Raw genomic sequence first — 17,287 nt, 5'->3', positions numbered from 1 at the left:
GCCGCATGCCAGTCTGAGGGGCTGTCATTGAAGTGTTTTATCCTCTTTGTGGGATGGTAATTAATTAGCTAAAACCCCCATGCTCCTCACATGAAAGGCAATCTTAAAAGTCATTAGATCTAATTGGCTTCCACTCACAGATTTTTAGATTTTAGTTTCTCTGCTCCCCTTTCTGATATAATATTCTTGTCTAGTGTTTTTTTTTAGGGGGAATGTTTTTTCTTATCTAGTTTGTAATTCTAAAATCCATTTTTATAACATGACATCAGAGTTTCAATGATACCAATATAATATGTTCTAATTTTTAATATTTTTTAATTTTACCATTAGTCTTTAACTTATGGTGTAAGGCGATGTCTTGACAGGCATACATAGCATAATACTGTATGTCTGACTGATAACAGGGAAGTAAAAAAGGTTGCTTATGTGGAATAAAATGACATGTGACACCTTTTTTGTATTGAGTAGTAATACAAATTAACGGATGGCAATGGTAACAATACTAGTCTTTGTTATCTGAAGTCACCAGCTGAGGAGAAATGTGAATCTTGTCAAGTATGCAGTGTTAATTTAAATAAATACGGTAGTTAATGATGTAAGGAGGATTCATTTTTCAAAACTTCCTTTCATTTTTAGCTGAGTGCAGGATAGATACAAGTCTGAATCCAGAGTGTAACACATCATACAAATTCAAATGCCCATTTTTACTGGACCTTGATATCTATGATTCTCTACACACTATATATTTGTTGCAGTGCATTAACTAATCTTCACAGGAAATACTGCCAGTTATTTTCAGTGGAGGAGGAACTGAGAGACAATCAACTCTGTAAAATGCTCTTGAAACTTTTCAGGATAATACCATTACCAGTCGACACAAGTAGTGTTGGAATACATATTATTGCTCATTGATAGATCAAATATAAATTGTCTGTGTCTTTGACAAGGAAAATCAGGGAATACTCATTAAAGGGATAGTGGAAATGGAACCTCAAATAGTTTCGTTTTCACTTATATACAAGCATAATTACGTACCAAAACAATCACACCTGATTAAAAAAATATAATAAATGCCTTACGCATGTTAGAAGCACTTTATTGCAGCTTCCCCGAAGTTTTTTAGAAACGAAATGTTCGACTCAGCCAAACCGGAAGTGACGAAAACTCAGGAAGACGATACGATAACAAACCATGGCGTCTATGCAGAATGAACGTGGAAGGGCAAATATACCAGACAAAGAAGAAGGATTGTACGAGGTATCCAGTGATGATAGCGAGTCAGAAACATCCTCTCGGCTTTCCTACGAAAATGTCGTTTTAGGAACTGAATCTGAATCCGGTTCAGTAAGCGACGATGGTGACAATATTGAGCCAGACGATGGACCATTACGTCCTTATTTGTTCGAGCCCGAGGTGATGGTTCACGGCATGGGCAATGGCGAGGATGACCAGGACCAGGCGCCAGATGATGCACCCCTACGCACAAATAATCTTGACTGGTAGGTCCCTAAGCATAGCTCACGCATCTTAAGATCACCTGTAGCCTTTACAAATATTAATCATTGTTAACCAGTTAAGCCCGAAGGTCCCCCCAGTGGACCCCTCCCACAGTTTTTTTTCTCTCACATGTCTCAGGGCTTCTTAACATTTATGAAACTATTAATGTTTCATACCCTTTTAAAGGTAAGAAACTCCGCTAACTGACAATAAGAACAATTGTTAGCTAGAAAAAACACAAGAGTAATACCAAGCCTTTGAATTAGCATTGAGCGAAACAATGCTAACTAATGCTAACGCTTTTTTACACACAACACACGGTAGAAATTCCCTTATTACTATCTTAACTGCACAAACAAGATATACGATTTAAAGCTGAGACTCCACAGATTCCACACATGTAATGTCATCACTGTAAGACCTCGAATTCCTGGAGCTATCAGCCAGAAAAGAGAAAGTAAACAACATCCGGTTCCAAAAATATTACAATAATTACGTCTTACCTTTTTTGATTTGTGATCAAAAGTTGTGTTCAACGGAATAAAAACGCATCTCAAGGTTAATCCAATGTCGTTGTGTCACGTAGAATTATTACGATACGCCATTCTCTGCATTTGCTGTCGCACAACAGCCATACAAAACACATATATTCACCATAATAAAGGTCGGCTATTCACATGCAAATGCTATTGAATGTCCGCCATTGTTTGTGCCCGTCTTCCTATGCTCTCGTCATCACCCGAAGATTCCCGACGATTCCCGAAGTATTTCGTTTCATTGAGAGGGCGCAGTAAAATTGAAAATAAAATGAAACTAGGCGCATGAAATAAAAAAAAATTGTTTATTATGCTTATTTTTAATAAAAATACATAAGTTAAACCCAAAATTCGCGGATTTCCACTATCCCTTTAAGTTGCATATCCAATGTGCGACTAAGTAAGGCAAAGACATGATGAGGCAGTCATATCTATTTGACACAATAACATATAGTATACTTTCTTGAAGGGCAGCAGGCTAAGACTGAATCATACTGAAGGTGTTTTTCTTCCCATGACATATTAGCTACTCATTTCAGGCTTTTAAACTAACACCTTCTCTAGTCTGACAAGCCATTGTTGTGCCATGACTTGTGTTTAAAACAGGGCAGTCGGTACGATATAACAGGCCTCCTGTAAGTGAAGCGTGAGGAAATCCAAAGTGTCGCTATTAGCCTCTTGAAAGTCTCCAGTGGCTCGATGCTTCCTGTTTCTAACAGGAATCTCTGCTGAGGACACATGTTCAAGTTATGAGTTGATCAGAGGGCTTTAGGATGTGACAGTTAAAGGCATTGTTTAACTAGAAAGGCAAATGAGGGCACAAAACTCGTCGAGGTGTTTGTAAATGTTCACATTAGTGCCTGATTTAGAAAACCTCTGCTGCTAGATTACAGGTTGTGGTCATACACAAATTGAGAAACATACACCTCTGGGATAATATATGAACACAGACGCAACATTTCCAATATTATCTTGTCAAAACAAAATAAGACAAAAATAAACCAAGAAACAGCTGCAGTAGTCATTGTAACTCCTCAGAAGGTGTGTGTAGGTGTGATGTGTGTGTGCTTATGGGCAAAGGTCCAGGGAGGTTTCCACCTGAGAGAATAGGTGGAGATTTGCGTGTCTGTAAACTGAAAGGGTGAAGCCTACTATAAGCCTTAAGGACTCACAAATGAGCTGTCAAATAGAAAGTCGTCTCGCACTGCACAAATTTATACGGTAAGGAAGAATAGCATTTGCCTTTCATGTCATGCATCACCAGTGAATACTAATGTTGTGCTAAACTGTGCCCTGAAACATCAAAGAGCGCCTGTTCCCCACTTCTCCAAAGAGGTTTAAAGCGGGCGTTTTTGTTCCTCACTCAGCAGATGTGCTGTGTTCCAGAAATGTTAAGTCAGACTTTTTGACTTCTGACTTTGATAGATGTGGTGTAATAACCCCTGAAATAGAAACGCCAACTGGAAGGCAAACTTGTCTCAACACTGAGGGTTTCAAGTTACAGTTATGGCACCAACATGACAGCACAACACCGTGTAGAAAGATGTAGGCTATTTTAGCTTGTTTAGTCTTCTTAGATGTACAAGGTATTGGCTGAGCATAAAATATTGTGTTTTTCATTCATATCTGTGGTGTCATTGGTTATGCCTGTAAGTGTATCAAGTGGTAAGGAAGTGACTTTACATGTAGAACTTGCCATGAAATACAGTATACAAAATATTTTCTCATTGTGTCATTATTTTGGGAAGTATGCACAATAAGCAACTCAAATCTGACTGAAGGAATAATCTTGCATTTGTATTAACAAGATGTTGTAAAATGTAAAAATTGTCCTTCAACACATTTGCATAAACAACCAAACACCATCTGTTAATTTCAGCCACTGCCAGCTATGCTGAGTCAAGGTTCAGCAAGATAAATACAGCACTGACATATTTTTGCTCAAATGTTAATAGCCTGACTAATATTGCTGTGATTCATAACTTCATGGCACTAAATACCAGTTCCAAGACAAAAATAAATGTGTTGTTATAGTGCTTACTCTCTACAATGTTGAATGCAGCATGAAATATAAAGTCATGAAGTTTCCACGCTGTTTGATTAAAACCCAATTTTCATGTATTGTTTTTGTGCCTTTCACCGTCTGCTTTGGCAAGTTTAATACCGAGGAGCTAAGCCAAGTCAGAATCCCCACATTGAAAACAGTCTTAGTTCCACTTCTCTTCCCTTTATAAACTCAGCAGCTCTTTCTCTTTTTGGTCAGATTCCTCTGAGCACAGGATTTACCACAAACAATGAGAGAAATCACTTAATGTGGAGCAGAATGACAGAATGGAAATTAAATTGTGTCAACTTCTTTTTTTTAAATGAATTGAAAAATGCTCTGATTTACAAAGTAGTTTGTCAGCTCAGCTCCTTTCAATCCCTTCATCCCTCCAACACCACCATGTCTAGACCCGGGGGGGGGGTTCTAATATTGGTTTCCCCCTCCCCAAATATATATTTTAACACAACGGGGTCTAATCCCCAACACTATTACATTCATCCGTGTATTCTTGGCAATAAATACAATCGTGTTCAATGAAATCAATCATCAAAGTCTCCCCTGATCGAAACTAATCTAGGCTTAAACATAAACAAACACTGTACAGTAAATCTATGTCTATGTTACAATTGTCATGTTCTATCACAGCTGATGTCAGAGTGTAAGAAATAACTGACAACCAGTTGAAGAATAAACATTTAATTAATTAATCACAAAGGACATTTTATTTTTTTCAAGGAGGGCAATGCGTCTATTACAGCTTACCGCTCTTGCGCAGAGTGACATCAGCTCCCTTGTGATCCATATTAGCCAGAGGAGACTTCTGCTCATCATTCAGGCTGGCAATGTATTTTTCATCGACCAAAAACCCCAAATCAACTGCATCTCCAATTGATGGAAAACCAACTTGAATGGTGAAAGTTTGAAACTATAGAGAAGCAAACATCAAGCAGCGATGCAGTTCAACAAAGATACAAATGACACAAACAGCGGCAGATCCAGACGGATTTCTTATAAATAAATACATATATTCTAGCCCTCGTAAAATGTAATGTTAGGGTGAAAACTAAAACGTTCAACGTATACCTGACAGCCTCACAACGATAGCCTGCTGCTTTGGTTTTGAAATTCATCGACGAGTTTCAGTTAAAACTGTAGAACGGCTTTGGTCATGATTGATTTAATCAGCAGTTTTTTTGTATTTTATGAGCTCCAGCTCAGCATGACGCTTTCCAGTTGCCTCAAGCCTCAAACCACTTCAGCTAACTCTGAGATACAAAAAGAAAACTGTGAAGATCCATTATTTATCTATGTTTAAAAACTGAAGGACATCAGCGCCGAGAGATTGTTCACCCACATATGCTCACCTGAAATTCACCTTCTCTATATCCCCCTATAACCCCATCTTGAACTCATTGGAGTTCACAGCTGGGCCAAACTCAAAACATTGTATATTTATCTGTCCTACATTTATTCTTCCTTAAGTAAAACTGATGATGACTTTGCTAAACTGCTGTTTATGATCTGCATTGACTTTGACTGTGTCTTTGATTGGTTTTACCTTTAATGTTGAAACCCCAGAACAGCAGCACTATAAATCTGTGTTGTATTCTTAATAACTATGGACACTTTTGTTGTAGGTTGCAAAAAACACAACTACACTGCACAATAACATCTATAAAGAGAGACTTTATAATTGAGATTGTAATTTTGAATTCAGAAATGCAAGGAATCATTATTTACAATAATAACAAATGGGCCTTCTTTTCAATTGTACATTCTTCACTGTCAAAATGTTGAAAATCTTGATATTGGACATTGTTTTTTTTTCTCCAACCAGGTCAATTTACATGACACCATTTGATCCTATCAATGATGAAACCTTTGGAAAAGAAGTTGCAACATCTGAAATCCTCCTCCTGCTGCCTTGATATCCTACAGGCTTTTTAAAAACTGCGTGATATATCAACACTTCTCTACTGATGTTACTGCTATTTCCCACAGTCCCTGAATATTACAAGAAGGCCAGCTACTCTCAAAAAAAGATTGGCCGTGTACTATTTAAAAAACTTTTTATAAAATGAAAGTTTTTACATTATAAAACACTTTGAAGGTAACAAACAATTCGCATCAACACAACGACAATTTATCTTATATGTTTTAAATATCAAACACACTTCTTGGCCTAATTTGTAAAGTTTGTATCTTCAGGGCTCTCAAGTTTTGAACAGAGTTCAGAGTGAGATTTTGGCAGCGGCGGGGCTTTGGGTGGGGACGGTGGTCTTATCTGGTGGCTCCCATCTGAAACAGTTTGGTTCCAGGCCTGCCATCTTCACTGTCATGATGGAGGACAGTGTTCCATCTAGGGCCAAGCTGTTCATAGTTTTTGTCTTGTTCAGTCCAACCATCGAGAAAACCCTCTCCGCGTCGGCATTAGAGTGAGGGAGCACTAGAACAAGTTGAGCTATTTTAGTGAGCCTCCCAAACTGGCTCAAACCGGTCACCTTTAAAAAAAGGAACCAAGAGACTCTATTACTCAAATGCTTTGCTTTTGATTTCAATTAATTATGTGTATGTTATGTGGTGCCACATATTTCTTACCTTTGTTGGAGATTAAAAGGGATATCTGATCCGCTTTTCAAATCTCCGCGCGTTCCTATGAAGCTGGTTATAATACAGGAAGGAATCCATATCTACTAATAAACATATATATATATATCTAAGTAAACGTTAACAATAATCTACTTTAATGGCAATATGACAATGCAATACAATCATTACAATACAACATGATATATTACAGTTATATTGTAATGCTTAAGGAGTAATACCGGCTTACTCCTGCCCTGGTTCGCATACTGCAGAGCTACTTTCACCCGAGGGCAGCATGTGAAGAAGAGGCCGAACGCCAGGGATCCACCGGATATATACCAGAGTAAGAAGGAGGGGTTTGGTGTTAGGTCAGCTGGTCATCTTTTCAGGTCATCTCATTGGGAGACGCAACGCAGCAGGAAACGCAGCAGGAAACCAAACAGGCTCACTTTCCAACAAAAGGTCTCAAGGCCTGCATACCTACACCTCCCCCACAGAGCAATAAAACCCTGTTTACTCCAACCAGCCCAGAATGTTTATAGCCATTTGTAGTCCTTACATTTATGAAAGGATAAAACAGAGAAATCAATATAAAACACAAACACAGGTATTGTTTGAACAGTATTCACTTAACTGCTACTGTTGATAACCACCAGAGAAACCCAAGGGACCTCTCTTAATATCACAACCACTGTAGCTCGTTCTAAGTTGAATGCAAATCAGGACATGCTCTCACCTTCCCCCATCTTCCTTTGTCCTCAAAAACACATGTCAACAGGCCCCATATCCAGCTCACAGTTTTACCCAAATTATTCCCATTTTAAGCTTATCCATAGTTTGCTAACATGAATAAATACAAATATAACTCTACAAATCCCCCTTTTTATCTCCTTCTCCAGAGATAAACTTAGACAAGGCATTTTGAAATATACCCACGGTCATTCTTTTCTACTGTGTCCGTAAATCCATCCGAAGCTGGTATTTAGAGCACTTGAAACCTTCATGGAGACCGAACACCACTTTCCATGGCAGTGAAGGAACCATGAGGGGGTAGCTGAGTGCTAGAATCATCAGCCCCCCCCCCCCCCCCCCTCGGAGGAATAGCCCACAAGGACAGCTAATAGGGAGGGGGAGATGCAGCTTTCCCCTCACGGGTAGAACTGATCAGAGCGAAGTAGACTCCTCTGCTGCCTCGAAAAGTCCCCTGTGCCGTCCTGGCTTGCCGTGTCTTTGTCTCCCAATCCGCTGACAGCAGCTTCTGGGCTGCCTGCTAGAGAGATGTCTTCCACCTCCTCGTCCTCCGGCCCGCTGATGGCGGCTTCCGGGTCGATGCTGTAGAGATGTCTCCAGGGTCCTGCTCCTCCAGTCTGCTGCTTCCGAGTAGTCCACGTCCGTCCTGATGTCGTCCCCTGGTCCTAGTAGGTGGTTTCCCCGCCGCACACTGGCTCCGTGGTACGAGCTGTCCCCCTTTTCTCCCAGGCAGACGGCATAAGAGGTCCGCTGGGTCACTCGGTCGGGGTCGGAGAGCCTGGGGTTGAGCCACTTTGTCCTGATGACTTTCAGCCAGACGAACTCTGCTGTCGGCCTCGTGCTTCTCGGGTCCCCCTTTTGGCGCCAGCGACCTGTGTGGAGAAATCTGATACAACTCCCTCAAGCCTACGCTCAGCTGTTTTGACCCACTTGGAGCCTGTTGGTGGGGTGTCTTGAAACAACAGCCGTCTGTGAACAGGTTTTCCAAATTAATTGTAGACCTCCTATCTGCCAGTACAGCTTCAGAATCTTAATACTTGGATTGTGCCAACTAAATAAGAACCTCAACATCTTTAGGTAAACTAAATAACATATTTCAATAGCTCTGAATTTCTGACAAGCATCCGTGTTTATTTTTAAATGAAATCCTATTTAAAATCCAAATATAATATGAACTGCTAATGTTTCTGGTAAAGAAACACACTAATGTTATGGATTCAAAAACAACCAAAATCACGATGCTAACAAAGTGAATGATTTCCTGGTGATACTGCTTCTACCTGTCAGTGCTTAGATATTATTACGCTGAAAAAATGAATACAGAATTCCAACAAACTGTCATCAAATGTCTTTCTATTATAAATTTAGATGAAATGTATATCCCCATAATGACCTAAACAATAAAGTCTATGGCTTTTACTTCTTTACCAGGCTAGTTACATGATGTTGTCTAACTTAAATTCTGTCTCAATACACTACTATGTTTTAGCTTTAACTGTAATATGTTCTTTCTACATTTCAAACCTCAGTTACTCTAATGTCTGTTAAAATATTACAAAATGGTTTCATTATCACAGGTCAACTTCTTCGGTTTCACAGTAGCCCCTTGGCCACTGCTTCTTTGTTACCTGCTATAATTCAAATCAATATTTAGAAACATCTCAACCTTCATCAAACAGTATCTTATCCCCAGATATGGAGCAGGTTAATTACATTCAATGCTCAGTTTGAACATCTGGGTTGGGGCGGAAGGTTTCTGTCAATCCTTAAAAGAAAAATTTAAATTGTGAATTTTACAGCCATGTTAACATTTATACATTATACTCACTCCCCCTTTTTACACATGAAATAATGTGTAACAAAAGCCTGTAATGGGAGGGGAACAAAAACTGTCAGGTAATTGGTTAGGGACATAACGAACATTATTATCATTATTTCCACAGTGAACACTTCAGTGAAAAGAAGTGTTCCTCTCCGTCCTTCAGGCCTAAAAGAAACAGAATCTTCAGATTGTAGTTTTACATTTGCAAACCGCCAACTCATGTGAGAGGAAAATATCACATGTGTGGTTTCCCCTTTTTGTGGAATTTTTAGGAAACCTCTCGTTTCCCTTGGAGCTCCAAAATAATATGTTAGTCCAAAAACATGCTTGGTTAGTTATTGTTTTAGAATCATGCAGTTACACTGATCACATGCCGGCATACATTCACACTCACACTGTCTGGTTGTCATGTCAAGTTTGGTCAGGTTCACCCCAGAGTCAGTCATCCACAGTGCCTTGTCAAGTTACACTGTCGGTCAGGGTCAAAGGTCAGTTGGTCTCCGTCTTTTTTGGCCATGTGTCGTGCTCTGCAGAGACTTTGACATTTCAGCATAGGCCAGTATCCTTTGTCTACAAAAATATGTCACGATTTCAACTATAATTTTCAAGATGATTCTCACTTGTCATTGGGACTTCCGCCTCCCACTTTTCCTGAAACTTGGTACAAAACTCACTTCCTTCGAGTACCACTACTAATTAAAATGTCTAATGATCTATTTCAGAAACTTTTGTACAATAACTATTATCTTGAGTCAAAACATTACTAGGATCTGTGTCGCTCTGCATTTCATAGCTCATTATAATTCTGGTCTACTTAAAAAACGATGTTAAACTCTTTAGCAGTGTGTGGAACCTTGGGTGTCCGAACATGCAACAATTACTCCCTCCTTTATCAAGGATTTAAAACCGAAGTCTGGTAATAACTATGCCACAATGGTGAAATCAACACTTTAGATTGGAATTTAATATGTGGCTTGGCACTAGCCATTAATACAAACAAAGATTTGTCCTATAGAGTGGTTCCTAAAACTATCCTTTTAATGGTGATCAATATTGTAACCAATGAGATCACTACTTTATTCACACGTGAATAAAAATGTCTTAAAGAATGAATTGTTAACATGATGAAAATATTGAAGAATATGGTTCTACTCTGTCAGTGTGTTTTAGGATGATTATCATTTTACTTTAATAGTTTCCTCTTTACTGCTATTTTCAATTGACCAATTGATTAACAAATCCTTCTGTCTTTACGTATTTATGAAGTTAATTCAAGTTATTTAAATGTGCGTTTTGTGAATAAGTGTGTTTATGTGTAACTCACTCATTCCCGTTCTCCTTTCCTCCTCCCCTGGTTTTCTCAAGCCGTGACCCCGGCCTCCTCACTTCTAATCGACCATGCCAACTCCTCTGATTCTGTCTTCTCTTCAGTCCATCAGCTGTTGAATCCATCCGCTGTAACTTTTGTAGGCAGCCATTGGCCCAGTCACATCTGCAGCCCCATCATGCCACTGTTGTTGCACTCCTCCTTTACAGTCTCTCTGCTGTTTTTATGGAGGGCGGATTCTGCTCTCATGTCTATTGTGCCAAATCTCGCGGCGCAGTTTGGAACTTCATGTCCTGTTTGAGGGACCGATGAGAGTTTGCCTCTTTGTCAGCATGCTGGTTTGGTTCTGGATGCCACAGGTGGAGTTAGTTCTGGCTGCAGTCTTGATGTAGTCTTGTTGTTGTTGTTGGTTCAGCTCTGGTTCTCTGTCTGTACGATGGAGAAGGAGGAGTCTCCTGTTGGGTTAGGTCTCGTTATCTGCTTGGAGGGTCGGGATCAAAGCCTTTCTAACTCAGAGGGGGAGTCCAGGTCTCGGTACACATTACCTATAAGAAGTCTAGCCCACTGATGTTAAATAAATCCAACCCTTTCCACTCTGTCTAATCATACTATCTGTCTTAGTTGTTAAATGCCATCTAAACAACATAATTAATGTCTACTTATGATATTACAAAAACTCCCTCCAAAAATTGTTTCATCCATTGTTACATATTTACCCAACACAACTCTGAAATACTTACATGTTTCCAGCATCACATATTCCACACACTACGAAAGAACATCTCCATATCTTCTCTTATTTTAAATCCCACTGTTACTTCGAACAATAGTAAACCTGCAGAGCACACCAATCGGATCACAGTAATGACATTTGAATCAAGTGTAGGCCTATGTCTTCTTTCTGAACATTTATTTATATTGTCTAAATTTGCAAACAGTTCGAGTGTAAAATGTGTTTTGCACAATGTATTTACACTCCACAGATTCTTGAGTTTACTCATCTCCTGGTGCTGTCGTTGTAAAAAATGTTCAATCCCTTATTGTTTTGTACCAGTTTACCAAAATCAGTTATAATATACTGGGAACGTGCTTCCCGTCTTCAATACCGGCCAGCAATGTAATGATTAAACTCTAAGCTCGCATAAGTTTCAAGGGTGTGATACCCCCTTGCAGCCACTAGATGGCAGCAGCAGAAGTTTCAAGGGTGTGATACCCCCTTGCAGCCACTAGATGGCAGCAGCAGAAGTTTCAAGGGTGTGATACCCCCTTTCAGCCACTAGATGGCAGCAGCAGAAGTTTCCAGACAAAGGGAAACGCTCTACCTTGGTTTAATATATAACAGACCTCTGGCTTTAAGCTTTTAGCATTGGTCTGTTATTTAAACCCCAGTTTTAAACGGCGACTCGATCTGATTTATCGAGTTTCCAGGTTTTGCCGTGCAGGATTCAAACCTCGCATTCACACAAACTGCACCATTTCCACGCCACTCAGGAATAATCTACCTGCAGATCCACGCCAAACTGCTCTATTTTACGTCACGCAGGACTTTCGTCTACCTGTCGATCAACGTTTACGTTTTGTATATAACTTTCCTAACATAGTAAAATATGCATTGTATATTCCATTTAAACTATAAAAACACTGTGAAACGCCTACAGACAATCCTAAAGTTTTAGCGTATCCAATTACAGACAGGCGACTTTCATCGTCTGCTTACCTTATTTGCAAAGTTGCAGAGTCCTGCTGATTGTCTGAGATGTTTGAAAGCGTCTGAATTCTTCCTCAGCTTCGTTATAGACGTCGGGTCACCATTTTGTTGGAGATTAAAAGGGATATCTGATCCGCTTTTCAAATCTCCGCGCGTTCCTATGAAGCTGGTTATAATACAGGAAGGAATCCATATCTACAAAGTAAACGTTAACAATAATCTACTTTAATGGCAATATGACAATGCAATACAATCATTACAATACAACATGATATATTACAGTTATATTGTAATGCTTAAGGAGTAATACCGGCTTACTCCTGCCCTGGTTCGCATACTGCAGAGCTACTTTCACCCGAGGGCAGCATGTGAAGAAGAGGCCGAACGCCAGGGATCCACCGGATATATACCAGAGTAAGAAGGAGGGGTTTGGTGTTAGGTCAGCTGGTCATCTTTTCAGGTCATCTCATTGGGAGACGCAACGCAGCAGGAAACGCAGCAGGAAACCAAACAGGCTCACTTTCCAACAAAAGGTCTCAAGGCCTGCATACCTACACCTCCCCCACAGAGCAATAAAACCCTGTTTACTCCAACCAGCCCAGAATGTTTATAGCCATTTGTAGTCCTTACATTTATGAAAGGATAAAACAGAGAAATCAATATAAAACACAAACACAGGTATTGTTTGAACAGTATTCACTTAACTGCTACTGTTGATAACCACCAGAGAAACCCAAGGGACCTCTCTTAATATCACAACCACTGTAGCTCGTTCTAAGTTGAATGCAAATCAGGACATGCTCTCACCTTCTCCCATCTTCCTTTGTCCTCAAAAACACATGTCAACAGGCCCCATATCCAGCTCACAGTTTTACCCAAATTATTCCCATTTTAAGCTTATCCATAGTTTGCTAACATGAATAAATACAAATATAACTCTACACCTTGCACTTGATTGAGGACATACTCCCCCAAAACTCCTCAACATTAAAGGTGGTGGGATCTTGGGGCATGGGGATATCCATCAGCTGATATTCCAGGAACTGCTCACACACCTTGTCCTGTTCCTCCGGCCCATGGAAAGGTAGTAGTTCCTGAAATCTAAAAAGAGCACCATGTGTAAAGAACTGATTAATGTATTCAATCAAAGTATTGAAATCCTGGAAAATGTGGAAACCCTTACCTGTCTATAAAGTATAGGGCATCTTCCACCCCACACTCAGTCCTCTGCTGCACATCCACAAATCTTGTATGCCTCAGAAGAGCCTCCTTCAGAGGGAGTTTATTGATGCCATACTCCACAGCCCTGACCAGAAATGCCAGTGCTGCCTGTTGGAATAGCTGCACCTCCTGAGGTGTGATGTCTCCAGCCTCAAGGAGCCTATTGAGGGTAGCTCTGGTGGTGAAGCCAACATTTAGATTTTCTCCTACCAGACAGAGAACAGAAAGAGATAGAGAAGCAAATTAAGTCCAGGTAGTTTCAACAATATGCATCAGGTAGAGACAGGGATTTCACTTGGCAATTTAACTCAAAACTAGACAAACCGTCAGTGTATAGATTCAGTCTGTCTAGTTTTGAGCACTATGTGCACAATATGTTCAAGTGGTTGAAGGTATTCCTCTATGGAAGCATACCATTTTACCCATAAACTACACAAGCATAGTATGCCTACACACATGCTTTTTAACAGCCATAACAGAGATATCACCCAACTTGCCCAATAACAACAATCTTCCCAAAAAGTATATTTGAGGTCAATGAGAATACAGGTGTATCTCTTTATATGAAACTTTTACCTGGCAGTTGGTTTAGTGGGTAGTAGTGCTGACGGCTTCATGAACCTCGCACACAGTTTCTTGATGAACTTTGTCATCTGCAAATTTGTAGTTCATAAAACATTTCCATGTATTACTTGAAAAAGGACATATCAGCCAATTCAAGCAGACATACTGTATTTGGCAGCAGGATGGCCTAACCCTTGCATTTTACCTCTCCGTGGAGCTGAAAGATGGAAGACCTTTCTCTATGGAGGAGGAGGTTCAGTAGGGTGAACACTGGCAGCGTCGCTTGATAGAAGAGTAGGTAGGGGGTTGGAAAATGCATCCACCAGCCTTCTAAATCTTGGTTGTTTCTCATCTGTAAATAAACACAGTCAGTGCTTAAAAGTACACATTTAGTCTGGTGTAATGCACCTGTATTACTGTCAATGAAACAAACAACATACTTAACCCTCTGGAGTCTAAGGGTATTTTCTCGATTTTTAGATGTTTTCATAAATCACCTTTTAAATGTATTTCTTCTAACATGGCACCCCATGTGTTAAATATCAAAATGTTCAGGACAATCTCTGGTATTGCTATATATGCAAATTACTCACCTTAGAGCACTGTGTGATGAGATAAGTAGCTCAAAAGCTTAAAATTTGACATCCGATTTTCGGAAAATCTTCAAAACTTTTGTGAAAACACAAATGTACTCATGTGATCGAATTGTTTTGGTGTTTTAGATTAGGTTATAAAGTCTTAGGATCACAAAAGCAGTGACATATTTTAATTACACTGTATATAAATGTGTTATTCATGTCTAGAATGAAAAAAATTAAATTCGAATTTTGAGTAAAATAGGTGTTTATCACTCTACTTTCACCACAGCAGGGACTGAGATACATCAGGACTGAATAATGACTTCATATTACATACCAAGGTTCATGTGATGTGTACAAATACAAATTGAGCATTCAACCTTTTTTTTCAACCAACAATTTATTATAAATATGTTTTTTTCAACCAACTATTTATATAAATATAAGAAACTGGAAAATCTAACTATTTACAATATTGAACATCAGAACTTTCAACCAACTATTCATTATAAATGTCAAGAAAGTGTCAAGGTCTTTGTCTGTCTTCCAAGACAGTGGGTCTGGCTGCTGTGAAGATGGGGTTGATGGTGCATGGGCTGCTGTGTAGGTGGGGTATACAAGTGCTATACGAGACCTCCACGAGACCTCCTTGCTGGCTGGGTTGAAGGTGATGGCTGTGGTGGAGCCTTTGTGCTGAGGTGTATCTTGACCTGGTGGCAGCCGCAGATGGAGGTGGAGGCAGCTGTAGTGATGCTGGTCTGCTGGTCCTTGGTGGTGATCGCTCTGGTGAAGGCCCTTGAGCCACAGTAGATCTTGACCTAGGGGCCGGCACAGATGGATGTTCTGGCTGCTGGATAAACGACGCCACCTGTAGGCCACTAGGCCCAGACAGCTGTGAAACATCTCTGTAAAACAAATTAAAATGTAGGACAATAATTACAACTAATTTCATTGAAATAAAGTTCAAGTAAAATGTTGCTCAAGCACAAATAACAATGCACACATAAAAAGAAAGTTTGGGAGGTTGGAGAAGGAACACACACACACACACACACACACACACACACACACACACACACACACACACACACACACACACACACACACACACACACACACACACACACACACACACACACACACACACACACACACACACACACACACACACACACACACACACACACACACACACACACACACACACACACATCAAGGAACCTGTGCACAACTTTGTTGGTGTCAAAAATTCTGACAGTGAGAGGATTCATCTTCTTTAGACCTGTAACAATAAGGACCATAACTAAAACAATATGTTGTTCAAATTGTATAAGTGCATGTAGAAATGGATACAAAAACAAGTACTAATTACTGATAGAAGTTGTTAAGCACATACCAGTATCATTCGAGCCATCTGTGACAAGTGTGAAGGGTTTCTCTCTCATCTTCATCACCAGTTCCTTCTTAAAATGAGGTGCCACTGCTTCATTTATGAGGCACGTTGTTTTTGTGCTTGCGCTCTTAAAGCCCTGAGCTGTAGGGGAGTCTCTAAAACATTCTTTGTACAAGGGGCTGAAATGGTCAGCAACGGCAAAGGGCACATTGTGCTGCACCATTGCAACAGCAACCTTCACCTCAGCCCTCCTGGTCTGCAACAGAAACAACTGATTACATATCTCATAACCTTAAATACGTTTTCAAGGTAATATGACCATCAATTTGAAGAGAAATGTAATTCATCAAACATTGCCGCCAGCTTTTTAGTTTTCCTGTGCTACACTGTACTGTATGTACCTTGGCCTCTTGTACACTCATGCCTCCAACAGAAGTTTCTGGCACGTAGAACTGTGCAATACTGCTGACTGAGTTTAGAGACTGTTCTTTGGCCCGATGTCCCTTGCCTTCCACATGCCTGCTTATGTCCCTCACGCCTTGATGAGCACATTAGTTATCTTGTCTGCACACTGAGCACCAGTAGAAGGAGCTGGTGGTTCCCATTGTGATGAATGGCCATCGAGTTGACCACTCCTTCTTAAAGGAACACCTATATGTGGCTGCTCCACATAATCCTCTCCTTTTCTCTGTTTCCAATGGGTTCTCCCCAGTCTCCTCCACTGCCTCCTCTACCTCCTCCACAGTCTCCTCTACTGCCTCCTCTACTGCCTCCTCTACAGTGTCCTCTGATCTGGCCACCTTTTTAGGGAGCTGATTGTTTTGAAAGCATGAAAGAATGCTTAGTTGCCTCTTTCCTGACATCTTTGAAAGACAAATGCAATAATTATTAATATGCTTTGTTTTCTGATAAAATATACTCACACTCACGCCAGGGATGGAAATGAACACCAACCATCAGCCAAATGCTGGTAAAACATAACAGTGGCTGGTAGATTTTAAATACATACAAATGTACCATTGGTTTACTACTGAATGGCTGTTAGATTTTCCCCAGTGGCTGGTAAATGTTCATGTGTTGTGTAAATATTCAAATGTTTTTAAAAATGTATTTCCAGCCCTGGCGCGCGCGCACACACCGGGAAAATAGGAGACACAGGGACAGTCCAACAAGGGAGCAAATAGCCTTGGTGCTTACTACAATAACAATAACAATAACAACAATGATAATAATAAATAACAATAATAATCATTAT

General features: G+C 40.0%; 1 protein-coding gene across 1 annotated transcript; it reads right to left on the bottom strand.

Moving 5' to 3' along the window:
* Positions 1 to 6,038: 6,038 nt before the first annotated feature.
* On the bottom strand, positions 6,039 to 16,727 carry LOC117560097. Its single transcript, XM_034236863.1, has 7 exons — positions 16,434 to 16,727; positions 16,036 to 16,288; positions 15,851 to 15,921; positions 14,254 to 14,413; positions 13,460 to 13,703; positions 13,221 to 13,377; positions 6,039 to 6,581 (listed from the first exon to the last, which is right to left on the bottom strand). The coding sequence occupies exons 1-7, from the start codon at positions 16,452 to 16,454 to the stop codon at positions 6,312 to 6,314; spliced, it is 1,176 nt and encodes a 391-aa protein (XP_034092754.1). The 5' UTR covers positions 16,455 to 16,727; the 3' UTR covers positions 6,039 to 6,311.
* Positions 16,728 to 17,287: the final 560 nt, after the last annotated feature.

The sequence above is a fragment of the Gymnodraco acuticeps genome, unplaced genomic scaffold (assembly GCF_902827175.1).
Source record: "Gymnodraco acuticeps unplaced genomic scaffold, fGymAcu1.1, whole genome shotgun sequence".
Taxonomy (NCBI): domain Eukaryota; kingdom Metazoa; phylum Chordata; class Actinopteri; order Perciformes; family Bathydraconidae; genus Gymnodraco; species Gymnodraco acuticeps.
Note: the sequence above shows the minus strand (reverse complement) of the source record. Positions and strands in the feature narration are given on the sequence as shown.